The 14,247-nt window shown below is 46.6% G+C and overlaps 1 protein-coding gene across 1 annotated transcript in view; it reads right to left on the bottom strand.

Moving 5' to 3' along the window:
- PIEZO2 (piezo type mechanosensitive ion channel component 2) overlaps positions 1–14,247 on the bottom strand; it is a 330,011-nt gene that overhangs the window by 27,652 nt on the left and 288,112 nt on the right. The window contains exons 33-36 of the mRNA XM_029230410.1: positions 12,199–12,258; positions 8,253–8,419; positions 7,126–7,292; positions 524–844 (exon numbers count right to left, since the gene is read on the bottom strand). Of these exons, the coding sequence (XP_029086243.1) occupies positions 524–844; positions 7,126–7,292; positions 8,253–8,419; positions 12,199–12,258 (715 nt within the window). The remainder of the gene's footprint in view (positions 1–523; positions 845–7,125; positions 7,293–8,252; positions 8,420–12,198; positions 12,259–14,247) is intronic.

The raw sequence follows: 14,247 nt of genomic DNA on the forward strand, positions 1-14,247 counted from the left end.
ATCTGTCTGCCAATGCAGGGGACACGGGTTCGAGCCCTGGTCCGGGATGATCCCACATGCCACGGAGCAACTAAGCTCGTGAGCCACAACTACTGAGCCTGCGCTCTAGAGCCCGTGAGCCACAACTACTGAAGCCCACACGCCTAGAGCCTGTGCTCTGCAACAAGAGAAGCCACCACAATGAGAAGCCCGTGCACCGCAAAGAAGAGTGGCCCCCGCTCGCCGCAGCTAGAGAAAGCCCACGTGGAGCAATGAAGACCCAATGCAGCCAAAAATAAATAAATAAATAAATAAATAAAGAGACGTGAGCACTCATGTCTGTTACAGACACTTTGCTGGTTGCACGATTCAGTGGTAGAAGCACCAAGTTGGCTCCTACTTGCGGTGCAGGAAGTACTGAAAGCAGCACGTTGCCTCTAAACGTCCGAGTGGACGTTTTGCACGTGGGTCTCTGCGCCCAGCAGCCCAGCGGGCACTAAGGGACACTCCCGGCTGTGGCCTTCGCTGTGGCCGAGGCTCTTACTTGTTCAGCAGTAGCTCGCTGGCCGTCAGCTCATGGGTCAGGGGTGGCAGGATGCTGGCCTCCAGGCGGTCTGAGCGGCTGTCGTCGGGGCTGACCGCCATGTGGGTCTGGCCCCCTGAGTCGTCCCGGGAGTCAAAAGACAGGCGCTCCAAGCTGACGGCCTTGCTGTAGGACGGCGGGGCCTCCACCTCGCTGTCCTGCATGGGGTCCTGCGGGGACTGGGTATCCTCAGGCACTTCCTCATCCTGCTCGGCCTCCACCTCCTCTATGGTCTCTGTGGTCCCCTGGCGCGAGTACAGCATCGTGCACTGCGTGGGCTCACTGTCGGGACACAGGGACAGGCACCACCTGGTCTCAGCATCCCACTCCCCGCCCTCCCGAGGGCACCCACAGCCACGCATCCAGGCACGTGGGGGGAAACGCCCCCTCGCTCCCTCGTGTTCCATCGGCTTTGCTCTGTCTGGATAATCTGTCTGGTCCGCAGAGACGGTGGGCTGGGCTGCGGCTCCCAGGGTGCTAAACCCTCCTGAGCAGAGGTTTTCAATCCCATCAAGCTTCCCAGCCACGGGGCCTGGTGTTTATTTCCAATCAAGACACAGTGAGCACAGCTCACCTCCCAGTGTACGGATTTTAAAGAAAGGTGCTCACGGAAACGAGAAGCCTCAGCTGGCTGGGTCCGCAGGTCTTAGCCAAGATACACTCTACTCTCAGTGGACCCCAGATCCGTAAGGGGAGGACAGGAATGATGGACCGTTGGCAAGACAATGGCATGCTTTATAACACACGGCACACTTCCTGCATGCTTGCTTCTCCCTGTGTTTCCATCCTTTGCCTTTTCTCACTGGTGCCTCTTACATCTGACTGAGTGCTTACCACCTCCCCACCGCCTGGCATGTGGAAGCCCCGCCCACCACTGTCTGCTCTGAGGGTCTCTCCCCAGGGCTGAGTCTCCAGCTCGGGCTGCCCTCCTGCTCTCTCTCCTCCCAACAGCTTTCCGCTACCAGCTCCCCTTCCAGCTTCCTTTTTCATGAGCTCCTCTGCCATTATCTTCACTCTACTTTTGCTTCCTTCTCTTCTCTTTTGCATCCCTCCTGTCCTTCTAACTTTCCCTGCCAGGTCTGTGCAGGAAAAGCTGGAAATGAAATACAGCAGAGAGCCGTGAAATTCAAAGCGTGCTTTCTATACTGTCTACCTCGACACACCCAGCCCTGAAGGGGAGGGGGCAAAAGTCATCTAGAGGTGCAGAGTCTGCTGGGTGTAGAGCGATAATCTGTTAGACTCTGAGAAGGTGCTGCTATCTGAACGGCACGTGTGCGCAGCTGGGGACATAAACACTGAGATGCTCAAATGCGCAGACTGTACCCATTCTCTTGTCACGGACACTGGAGCACACATATGAATGAATGAATGCGTTTGGCCGAGCCCTGAGACTGAAGAACCACATTTGTATGAGCTCTTGATCCTAACTCAGGGGTCTTCAGCGTCCCCAGGGCTTTGGTTCTAAGCGTGCACATCAGTTAGAAGGCTGTCGGAACACCAAGACAGCCAGCCTTTGGCTAAGACTTACCTTGATTAGACATGGCCGTGAAACTGACTGATCACCCCACTGAGTTTTCAGACCACTGGAGCCAGCCCCACACCTGGTCTAACTTCCAGTGGGACCGTAAACGACCACAGGCACGCTCTCTGTGGTTTTAAATGAGGTCTGGCCCCAAAGGGATTCAGCAAATCCTGGTACATTCAGGAATCAACAGAGTGGAATGGCATAGCATGTGCCAGCCAGAAGACATCTCAAATGGCCATGGCATTCCCAGAAACACCAGGCACCAGCCTCCTGCAGCTCTGAACTGAGATACATAGCTGCCGGCAACAAGGACTTAACACCCCCCTGATTTGCCAACGTTGACATTAGTTTTGGATTGGGTTATCTGGGTAGGTTGTTTGGTGTCGGGATAAGCACAATGCCGCTCATGCTTCTGTGCTCCTGCTGACTTTTCAAAGGCAATTCAAAAAAGAGCTTGTGGCTTTTACGCAAGTAATTTCATTTCTCAATGATTATTGTTTTATCATAGGATTTAATGAGAAAACTTAAGCCCAAAGTAATCGTTTCCAAACCAAACAAGTTAAGGTCTACAAAGGTGATATATTCTACTGCACAATAATATTCTTTTTAAAAAACCAATGGTAAAATATATCCTGACTTTTATGTTAATTATGCGTATAAAACGTGGACAGATTCATTCTGTATCAACCAAATGTGACTACATATGGGATTTGGGGATTTTTTTTCCCCTACTTCATGGATCTTTGGATGAAATCGTGAGAAAAAGTTTCCTGCCCTTCCTGACCCATTTCTCCCTGTGAGGACCACCTACCTGAGCCCTCAACCAAGGAGGAAACATGCTTGTTCCTTTGGAAATAAAAAGTGTGAAATACTTACAAAATGAAGGACAATGTTTATAGTAGGATTTTTAAGAAACTCCTAACAGACAAAAACCAAAGAGCAGTTAGTTTAATAGAATGCTGTCCTGGGAACGACCAGTTGTATCCCAGGAAGGGCAGTGGTTATGCTTTGGTTAGTCATGCACATTCTTAAAATAAAAATTAACAGAAACACACAGGTCACAAGAACTCATTTGTGCAATGACCCAGGCGGGAGGTGACACGGTTACGGACAACGCATGCACGTGTGAGCACCTGGAGGCTAAGCTGGTGCTCTCAGCCGACGAAGAGGACACATCCATGCTGAGCATTTTACGGAGCCCGGGCCGAGCGCGCTCACTTGTTTTAGGAACAGTTTCTGGTCCATCTAAATCATCAAGGGTGGACTGCCTTGAGAACAGCATGGTTGCTTCCGTGTAGCAGCTAGCAGCGCAAACAGTCACAGAGACACAGTGTTAAAACAGCACTGGAACAGGAGTCACACACGGTCAGCGACCCAGACACCGCCATGCAGCAAACCACACGCCACTCCAGCACCACGGACAGCGACCATCGCAGCAGGGCCTCCAGGACAGAAAAGGGAAGATAAAACACAGCAGTACTGGGCTGAAAAGAATATAACAGCTGATAAATGAGGAAATGTCGCTCTCTGGGTGGGACAGGGAACTAGAATAAAGACAAGTCCCGACCTCTCTCTCACAGAGCAGAATTCATAGTTTTACAACTGAGTTTTTTTTTTGATGAAAGGAAACATGTTTTATTCACAGCCCCCCGCCCAATTCTGAGTTCACTGAGAGCATTTTGTAGCCAAACTGGTTACACAGAAATATCTGCTCATGTAAAGTCTATATAAAAATGTCATTTTTTTTTTTTAAACACAGTCTCCAAAGGGAAAGAGGGAAGCTCAGGACTGACCACAACAAACTGAATTTTCCATCCCATTTTCTGAGTGATATTCAGTTGAACCAAACTAGATGGCTTGGAGAAGAGATGCTGGTTTGATATGCAACTGGATATAAACCAACATCAAAAAAATGAAACAAAATGGTAAAAGGCAACAACAAAGGAAATCCAGCAGTGGCAGGGCCATTTTGTCTGTTAACTGTTCATTGAGCCTAATGAATGGTTTTCTTCAGATCACGTTTTAGGTGTTGGCGGATGTCATGAGGGCGAGAGCCCATCGGCTGAAATCCTCAGCTCCTGTCACCTGACAATCAGGGAGGAAGGGTGGCAGAGTTAGGGCTGAGCTGCTACTGGGTGATCACAGTACTGGAGATGCAGCCAACAGAGCTCAGACAGAGGTGTGACTGCAGTCCATATGCAGAGTTTAATCCCAGAGAGGGACACTCCCCCCAAAGTGCCTGACACAGAGGCTCCTGGGGCGCTAATCTTCAGCTTGAGCATGAGTGACCCGGCTGACCCTTGTGATACTGGACGGCTGATTTCCTGAATAAACGTCACATGTGGCTGCACTAGGGGACCTGCTGTGTGTTGGCCACACAGTCAGACGCCCACAGTCAGTGACCATGGGGCAGAAATGGAAACCATTCAGGACAGTGGAGCTACCTCTGGGCTCCCCTGTGGGAGTAGGGAATTCGAGGTTCTCATGGAACCATTAAAGGGTTTCAGGTTCCTGGAGTTATAGCTCCCCCACCAAGCCCCGAGTGCTCTGGAGGGGCCACCCTGACTGCACGTTACAGCCATATGGCCAACACGGGGGTCGGGCAATGAGAGGGGGGAACACGCAGGCGACCAAACAGTCTCTAATAAGGATTTTAAAAAAATGACATTGACTCCTTTAGATGTCAACCCGTCCTGGACAAAAAGAGGAGATGATGGGGAGATGAACTAGGAACGCAGTGGACGAGCACAGTGGGCCTGGGCCTGGGTCTCCACGCCGACCGACACTGGCTGCCTGCTGGGTTTTAGATAAAGCGCTTCCCCTCTTCGGGGTCGGTTTCATCATTTATGAGATGATGGAACTGGATCTGTGAGCTTCTGTGTCATTTCCTATTTTCAGAGGTGGATCCCATGGCCTTTTGGGAGTTGGGAGCAGAAAGATGCTGTGCGCCCTCACCTGCTCGATTTTCTGCACGGGTATCATTGCTCTGACCCCAAAGTCCTATTAACCTTGTTAATTCTTAGGTGAGTTGTACTGTCACATCAGCCCACTTTCGGACCCCACACAACCCCAGACTATTGGGTTATTTGCAGTGGACCAATTTGTCATCCAAGCCAGGACAGTTTTAAAAGTGAAAGGGAAGAGGAGAAGCTTCACAGTAACAGATGACAAATCTAATCAGACAATGTCTTCATCGAGATACCCCAGGGGCACACAGCACACATTTCAAATGATAACCACTCTGGTCATATCTAGGAATGTTCCTTAGAATGTCACCGTTTCCTGACGGAACTTAAACTAATTTATTTTCTGGGAAGGTAGAGGATATCCGATTTCATAAAACAACCATTTTTTAAAAAAGCGCTATTTTACAACTGGATTTGAAGGAAATCGGGACGATTCCAATAAGTCAAAGGGAATACAAACTCCTTTGTTAGGTTCCCACCCTGACCCCCTCTACTGTCTGCCAGAGGGAAAAGCGGGTGAGATGGGGTGAGTAGGAAGGCTCCATGCAGGCTGGGTCCTCGGAAAGGGGCCGGGCCCCATGGAGCGTGTGTGTCCCCATGTCCCCGCCAGGGTTGACACTACCCTGCCGCAGGGCACAGGTGTCGGAGAGCAAGCTTCCATGCTGGGAGTCCCTCCCAGAGAAGGTCACTGCCTCCCCAGCAATCGGCAAGGCTTCCTGTGGACTCTAATGCAGACACATGATTTGAAAGTTTCCTAAACAAAGAAACTGGAAGCTCTGCTCTGCCTTTAAGGAAAGGGCAAATATGTTCACTCAGCTACTAATGACATAATGAACCTATTGTGTCTCCCTTTTCTTTAGGTTACAAATAAAGAGTAAAAGAACATTAAAAAGTAATTTTAAAGGTATTGGCTTCCTACTAGTAAATGTATTGACGGATTGAACATTTAAAAATGTTTGGAATACTTTGACAGTCTTTGTTAAAAAGCAATCGATGGATTTAAAAATCTCCTGCCTCACAGTTTTTGACTATGGGTGCAGCTTTATGTTTGTCACCTTGGATCAGATTTAAAGGCAGTTACTTGATTTTATTTTGGCCAGTCTTTATTTTCTTTTTCTTCTTCAACCTCCTAAAGTTGTGATTTACAGTACTTAGTTACTTTCTTAATTGACCACATTCTCAGTGGTTACACAGCTGAAAGTTACTAATAAGTAACTTTCAGGAATAACGAATCATGTATGTTTATTTTATGAACAACTGATTTTCAGTTTACTTTCTAATTTTCTCTTTGATTCATTTGGTTCAGAGTTTGGTTCTGGAACCACTATTCTTAAGCCAGGCTCACATATAATATTCTGGAGGCCCGTGAAACCCCTGAAGTTCTACATAAAAAATTTGTAATTATGTGTGGTTTCCCCCTTTGGGAAATAGTCTATAGCCTCATGAAATTTCAGAAGAGGCTCATGTCTCTGTCAAATGGGGATGATAACAGTACATCTCGAAGGGTCTTTTAAGGATAAAGTGAAGAAACCCATGCACAGTGTTTAGTGCAGCCCCAGGTGAAGGGTCAGCGCAGGTGCCTGTGTGAAGTAAGGCTGTGACCACACAATGCGGAAGATGGGGGCAGACAGAACCACGTCTCAAATTTCTAAAATTACGAACCATAAAGTAACGTTTCTGAAAGGAAAAAGATAAAGGATGGCAAAAGATAGTAGAAGATTCTAGAACAGAAGATTCTTTCTGGAGCAGCATTTTAAAGGCATTAAAGAGGCAGCTCTTGATACAATTCGTCATTTTGTGATGTGGAAGGCTCGTCCATCTGACTTGACTCCAGCTTGGAAATCCCGGTCCTGTGGCTGTGAATCATACAGCTCCTGCTAATAATTATTATTGATTCCTGCTTCTATCTGCCCGGTCCAGGGATAGGCAATGCTCTGCTTGGCTGTGGCCACAGAGACAGCCCGGAATGGCTGGGCACCCCGCATGATTCTGATCAATCTGCACCTCACCCATCATTTCTCACCTCTGTTACCTTTGTCAAAAGCAACACCATCGTGGAGCACGTGACGTACCTGGAGATGCTGTCGTGGGAATCTAAGCTGTCCATCCTATGGGCTGTCTGTATACCTGCGGTGGCGCCAGGACGGTCATCAATGGTGTCCAGTCCCGACTCTCTGGAAAGGTTCATGATGTGGTTCTGATAGTACATTTGGATGCTCTCCCGGGTCGGGACGTTGCCCTGCAGAGAAGGAGACATTGTCACGGTCCTCACGAAGCACTAGGCCTGTGCAGCTGCCTGGCACTGCTCAATACGGACAACCCTCCACCATCATGCACACCTTGAATAGGATGAAAAGCCAAGCTAGTCAAGCTGGGGATCGACATTAACTCATTGAATTAATGGTGCCCGATGTGACTGGGTCATGCTGAACAGAAACCCGTTCTCATTTATGGGTGAAGATGGTCAAATGTACAAACTTTCTGTTATAAAATAAATAAATGCTGGGGATGCAATGTACAGCATGGGGACTATAGTTAACAACACTGTATTGCATATTCGAAAGTTACTAAGAGAATAGATCTTCAAAGTCCTCATCACAAGAAAAAAATTTATAACAAGGTGTGGTGATGGATGCTAACTAGACTTTCTGTGGTGATCATTTCACAATATATACAAATACCAAATTATTATGTTGTAAACCTGAAATTAATATGTTATATGTCACTTACATCTCCAAAACTAAAGTTAAAATATTGAAAAAGAAAGCCCTTCTTATATGTAGATAATTTTGCTAAGTCAGAGTAACTTTTCCAGCAATGAACGATTGTTTTCAAATGTAATCTGTAAACCATCTATGGCTGTGTTTTGTGGCTCTGCATATATCCTAATTTTCCCTATGAGAAGTTTCACATCAAACTTGCCAGACTATACAACATGCCCCTTTATGAGACACGACAGAGCCTGCGCAGCTGCAAACGGTGGTGAAGGGGGGGGGACAGAAAGGACCCACTGGCCGAGATCCGGGGACTGTGTGAGTGTGTGTGTGGTGTCTGATTATTTTCGTTCTGAGCATGGAACAGACTTAAATATACAAAAAAGCAAAGGGGTTATGTAAAGACTGTCTAGAGAGAACGGATTTTGTCTGATCCTACTTGGGGCTCTGTATACTGACTTTCAGAATCATGCCAGTAGTGCTACCTTTTTAATCTCTCTGGTCAGCATGCACCTCTCGATCCTCAGGACGGTGGAGATGTCGATGTGCTCCCTGGAGATGGAGTTCAGCCACGTTGTGAAACTGTCCACGGTCGCCAGAAACAGGACCCAGGTGAACTTCAGAATATTAAATATCCTCTTGATGATATTATCTAGGAGGAAGAAGAGAACACGATTTAAAGGGACATCGTGCCCTCAGCCGTGGTGCTGTGTGTGGTATTTTACCAAAGGCAGCCCTGGTTTTGCCCTCGTCCCCAACATGGAGTGACAGGGGCGTCGTGGGGACCGCAGGCTAGGAAGCCGTGGGCGGACCTTTCCACACCTGCTGCGGAAGCACCAAAACCAAACACGGATAGAGTTTTTTTTAATAAATTCCAGGGACTTAATGCTTTTTTTTTTTTTGAAGATGTTGGGGATAGGAGTTTATTAATTAATTAATTTATTTTTGCTGTGTTGGGTCTTCATTTCTGTATGAGGGCTTTCTCTAGTTGTGGCAAACGGGGGCCACTCTTCATCGTGGTGCGTGGGCCTTATCACTATCGCGGCCTCTTGTTGCAGAGCACAGGCTCCAGACGCGCAGGGTCAGTAGTTGTGGCTCATGGGCCTAGTTGCTCCACGGCATGTGGGATCCTCCCAGACCTGGGCTTGAACCCGTGTCCCCTGCATTAGCAGGCAGATTCTCAACCACTGCACCACCAGGGAAGCCCGCGGATAGAGTTTTTAACCTTGGGTCAAAGCATCAGTCAGAATAGGTCTGTATGCAGTTACCAGGTTTGATTAAAAGTAGAGATTGTGCTCAAAGATATTTGTTACTGACGCAGGGACAGAAACAGTCTGTATCTATCCAGGTAACTGGGTCCTTTAACACTGTTCCTGTACGTTTCTTCTTTTCTTAAGTAACAATTGTCGTGGGAAACAATTCTGTTGGCTCAGAAGACTCTGATGCTTCTCACTGCAGCTGGATTGCAGTTAAACCGCCTCAAAGGTATTTTGTAGGGAATTCAGTCCACACACTAAGAGTCTATCTAAACCACTGACTTATCTTGTCCATATGTATTTAATGACATCAAGCTGTGCTAACTACAAAATTTTCCCCGGGGGTTGTGGGTGGGGGTCAGTCCTCTCCAAAACACAGGAGCCCCGAGATTCCCGATGACCCTGGGCTGCCTTTCTCATCTCAGCTGTGACTGGGGACCCGCCTGGGAGGCCGCGTGTGACAAGCTCCACTCGGGGTCCCACCGTGTCCCTGATGTCGTGCCTCTCCGGCACCCCCAGAATTCAATGTGAACTCTGGGTCATGGCTGTGACGTAACTTATTTTAGGTCAGAATCAAAATAAAAGAGGGAAGATCCCATATTAACCGTCTGTCTCACTCATTGCTTCTCGTAAATCAGTGCTTTTACAACTGGTATACAAGGAACGCTTCAAGACACATCACCAAATCACCATCCATGTGTACATTTTTTTACTTTGGCTTTTTAAAAAATTAGTTTTATTAGCTATTTCAAACACTGACTGCAATAAAGGGAATACTTAGTGAACAGGACAATGAATTAAGAATTGCCTTATTGTTTAAAAAAAAAAATCAAAGCACCACCACCAAGACCCTCAATAAGAAAAACAACCTGTATCCTTCACTCTTCCTCTCACCAGAAAAAGGAAATCAGATTCAAGTGTCATAGTAAGATCGTAATGAATTTATGATTAATGATGATCGTTTGGAACGGTTGTAGTTTAAGGTCACTAATACAGCAGGTAGAAAAAGACAAAATTCTCTGACATGAGCTTTTCTGTGCGGGGGGGTCATTTTCTGGATGGGGCCGTACAGTACACATTTCCAGCTTTGCAGCCTTGCTGTCTCTGGTCATCTCGGCTGTGCTGGTGTGAAAGCAGCTGTAGACAGTGGGTGGATCGTTTATCAATGGGCAAGCCTGGGTTACCAAACTTTAATGACGGACACTGACACTTGAATCCCATAGTTTTCATATGTCATTAAATACTCTTCTTCTTTTGATTTTTTTCCAGCCATGAAACATGGTAAAAGTCATTCTTAGCTAACAAGCCACAGAAGAACAGGTGGCAGGTGGGATTTAGCCCAGAAGTGGTAGAGTCTTGCAACCTCTAGCCCAGGTGTAGGGCCCACCCCTGGTCACTGTCCTCTCTCTACTTTAGAGACTGAAACATGAACCAGAGTTTGACTTTGTCATGGAAAAAAATTATTTGTGCATTTGGGTGGCCTAGGAGAAAGGCAGAACTTCTCTCAGGTGAAATTTTGCTCTTTCCAAAGGAAATCCATCCAAGGGAAGCTTAGCTAGAGTGTGGGCTCCGCACATGGTCCAGGTGGGTCAGGGAGACACAAGGAAGCGGTAGACGGTGCTACCTACTGAGGTCACAGGAACCTTGGAGCTGCTAGCTGGGACTCTGGAAAAGGAGCTGGGGGAACCATGTAGTGAGAAGGGGCCTTGAGCCTCCGGGTCAAGCAGGCCCAGAGGAACCAGCCAAGAGAGCCCCACCTGGCAGATACTGACTGCCCACAGCCTCTTCGTGTAGACATCAAAGGCAAGTTCGACCCCTGGAGGCTGAAGGACTAAACTTGATAAACTTTAGCAGCATCTTAATATTTTTGACGACCTATTTTTTTTCATATATTCACAATTATTTTGTTAGAAGCTGTGAAGATAAGCCTAATTATTTTGCGGTTTTGCTTATGGTGTTACTATGTTGGAGCCCTGTGTAACATAACGTGCACTTTACCCACTGGGGTGATCATAGACTCACATGGGAAACTAGGATTCTTATTCTTGTTTATTTTTTAACCATAGAGGCCAGAGGGCATAGTTGTTAAGAGCACAAACTCTGGATTCTGAGTCCTTGGATCCAAATCCCAACTCTACCCAAGTGGTTGTGTAGATTTGGAGAAGTGGGCTAATTTTTCTCTGCCTCAGTTTCTTCTTGGTTAAATGGGGAAGAGGGTTTTGAGGGGGTTGAACAAGTCGATGCGTGTAAAGCTCATGGAAAAGTGCCTGGCAAAGGAGCTGTGCCGTGCAAAGCGTGATAAAGCTTTGCAGCAATAAAGGGGTATGTGGTCCCACAGACACATGAGCCGGTTACCTGGACGTGGAGGCCAGGTTCAAGGATTGTGCCTCCGAGGGCTTGGAGAGCATTCAGGAAGCCTCATTTCGTGTCAGCAGATGGCATCCTTGGATGTATTTGTGTCCAGAGCAAAAGAGCCTGAAAACCTTGCCTGCTGCTAAGTGATGCTTACAGGAATGCCAGCCCCATGAGAGACGAAGCAGCGTCTGTGGAGCCAAGAGGCACCTGGGTTCATTGCATTTGGAGGCTTTTGTTTCTCCTCTTTTTTTTCCTGATGGAGAAATCTTCCTCCCAATTGTGGACTCCGTGAAGCCCAAACGGCACCGTGACCGGGCTAGGAGTTAGAAGACACCGGTTCTGTCCCCCACAGTGTGGAGTCCTGAGGAAACGCAGTGGGGTTTGGTTTTCTTCCCTAAGACGAGGAGGTTGGCCCAAGCCTGGAGGCCCGCTCAGTTCCGCAGTTACTTACTTCTCACTTCACTCCTTTTCCATGTACTTTAAATTAATTGTCAATATTTTTTGTGCCTCTACTCTGATGGCTTCCCTGGGACATTTACAAGTTGCTCTCCAAACTCCCTTTCATAGGTACTTGGATAAAGGAATTTACAAGCCGACTCTAATCCAACATTTCATCCCACAGTGTAAAGGTCAGGTCTACTTTTTGGAGTCCCTTTGCAATTTCACTAGAGATGAGATTTCAAGGGACACTGATTATTAAGTCACAGTCCAGCAAAAGGATTTAATTCATTGTTTTCAGGCAGCCTTCCATTACGTACTATCTGGGCAAGAAACAAATTCCAATCTCGCCCCCCGCCGATGGGAGCCTTTATTTTGTTACCTGGTCCATCAGACTTCTTCCTGATCGGTTCATCCTCCCGGTCTTCCCACTCCACAGGACCTGCCAAGATTGTTCGAGAAACACGGGTTACATCCTTTTAGGGTAAATTAATGCCAACACTACTCTTCTGGATTCAAAGGAATTTTATAATGAAGTCTAGGACATTCTGCCGATTTGAAGAGCTCCTGGGGAAAAGTCATAAGAATTCTGAGCTTTCAGGTTCTCTTCACTCCACTCCAGAATGAGAATCATGGAACTGGGGGTGGGTAAACTACAGTCCTCTGGCCAAATCTTTCCTGCTTCCTGTTGTTAAATGGCCTGTGAGTTCAACTATTTTTAATAGTTGAAAAAAGTCTGAAGAACAGTAATATCTTGTGCATATGAAACTTATATGAAATTCAAATTTTACTGGAACACAGCTACACCCATTTGTGGACATACCGTCCAAGGCTGCTCTCATCCCAGATGGCAGGGTTGAGTTGCAGCAGGAGTTTACAGCCTGCAAAACTTACAGTATTTACCATCCGGCCCTTTACAGAAAAAGTGTGCTGACTCCTGTTACACGCTGTGAAGTTGTAATTTTGAACACCTTGGGGTAATGTTATAAATTTTAGTGGGTCACCCTTAAAATGACATCACAGAGTTTCATTTTATTTCTTAGCCTCTTCTTTTAAGGCTGAGGTTGTCAGATATAGCAAATGAGAATATAGGACACCCAGTTAAATTTAAATTTAAGATAAATAACACATTTTTTTTTTTTTTGCGGTACGCGGGCGCCTTGCTGTTGTGGCCTCTCCCGTCGTGGAGCACAGGCTCCGGACGCGCAGGCTCAGCGGCCATGGCTCACGGGCCCAGCCGCTCCGCGGCATGTGGGATCCCCCCAGACCGGGGCACGAACCCGCATCCCCTACATCAGCAGGCGGACTCTCAACCACTGCGCCACCAGGGAAGCCCCCACACATCATTTTTTAGTGTAAGTAAATGCCATGCAATATGTCCAAATTATACTGAAGCTTAAAGATTATTTGTTGTTTTTCTAAAAAATTCAACTAGAACCGGGGTTCATGTATTTTATCTGGTAACTCTATGAAAGACGGTTCACAACCTGACCCCAGTTAATCTTCCCAAACTTATTTTCTACTGTACTCTTTTCTGCTGCTCTGTTTCACATCCCGTCTTTACTAGCTAAGCTGACCTGTTCTTTAGTTTTCATACATGAACTTGCTTTCTTCTGCCAGGCTCTGCTCAAAGACTATCTTTTGCACGAAGTACTGTATTCCTTTGCACTCTGGGTCATAAGTCACCTTTTGTCCTCTGGTCCCACACTATTCTATGTATGCTTATTTTTTAAATGAAACCTTGCAGTTTCTATGTCAACAGGGATTTTTTCCCCTATATTTGTGTTCCCTACTGGTTAAGGTGGAGGGGTCTGGAGCCAGGACACCTGCTATGAATTCCAGACCCACCACTCACTGGCTGGCTGTAACCAGGGCAGGCTCCTTCACTCTTTGGGACCTCACATCCCCAAGTATAGAGCAGGGAGTGAGGGGCGAGTGAGTTATTGCACAGAAAGCACAAAGGCAGCTGGCACTCTGGAAGGACAGGTGCTACTTGTTTCATCTGCCGACGAAGAAGGGATGATCCCTTGTATCAAGAAGGTGCTGAATAAATATTTATTAAAGAAATAAACATTGATTTCTGTCCCTATATCTTTGAATTATTGCTGTCCTAGATTTGTAGGTAAACGATGGTGCATCTACGCATGAAATAATCTTCATGATACAGACTAATGAGATATTAACAAGGTGACTAAAGATTTTTTAGAATTGGCCCAATAATTTTGGAAGAACAAATGTCTGAGAATAGCAAATACAATTTTGAAAAAAGGAGCATAGTGAGGGAAGTTTGCAACACTAAATATTAAAACTAACTCTAGCTACTGGACTCAAAAATATAAGACAGTAGCCCACATCTAGACAGTAGGATACTGGATCAGAATACAGAGTCCAGAAACATACCTAAGAGCCATACCACAAATGGGAGCTTAAT

The sequence above is a fragment of the Monodon monoceros genome, unplaced genomic scaffold (assembly GCF_005190385.1).
Source record: "Monodon monoceros isolate NGI ecotype Baffin Bay Population unplaced genomic scaffold, NGI_Narwhal_1 Super_Scaffold_1, whole genome shotgun sequence".
In the NCBI taxonomy this organism is placed as follows: Eukaryota; Metazoa; Chordata; class Mammalia; order Artiodactyla; family Monodontidae; genus Monodon; species Monodon monoceros.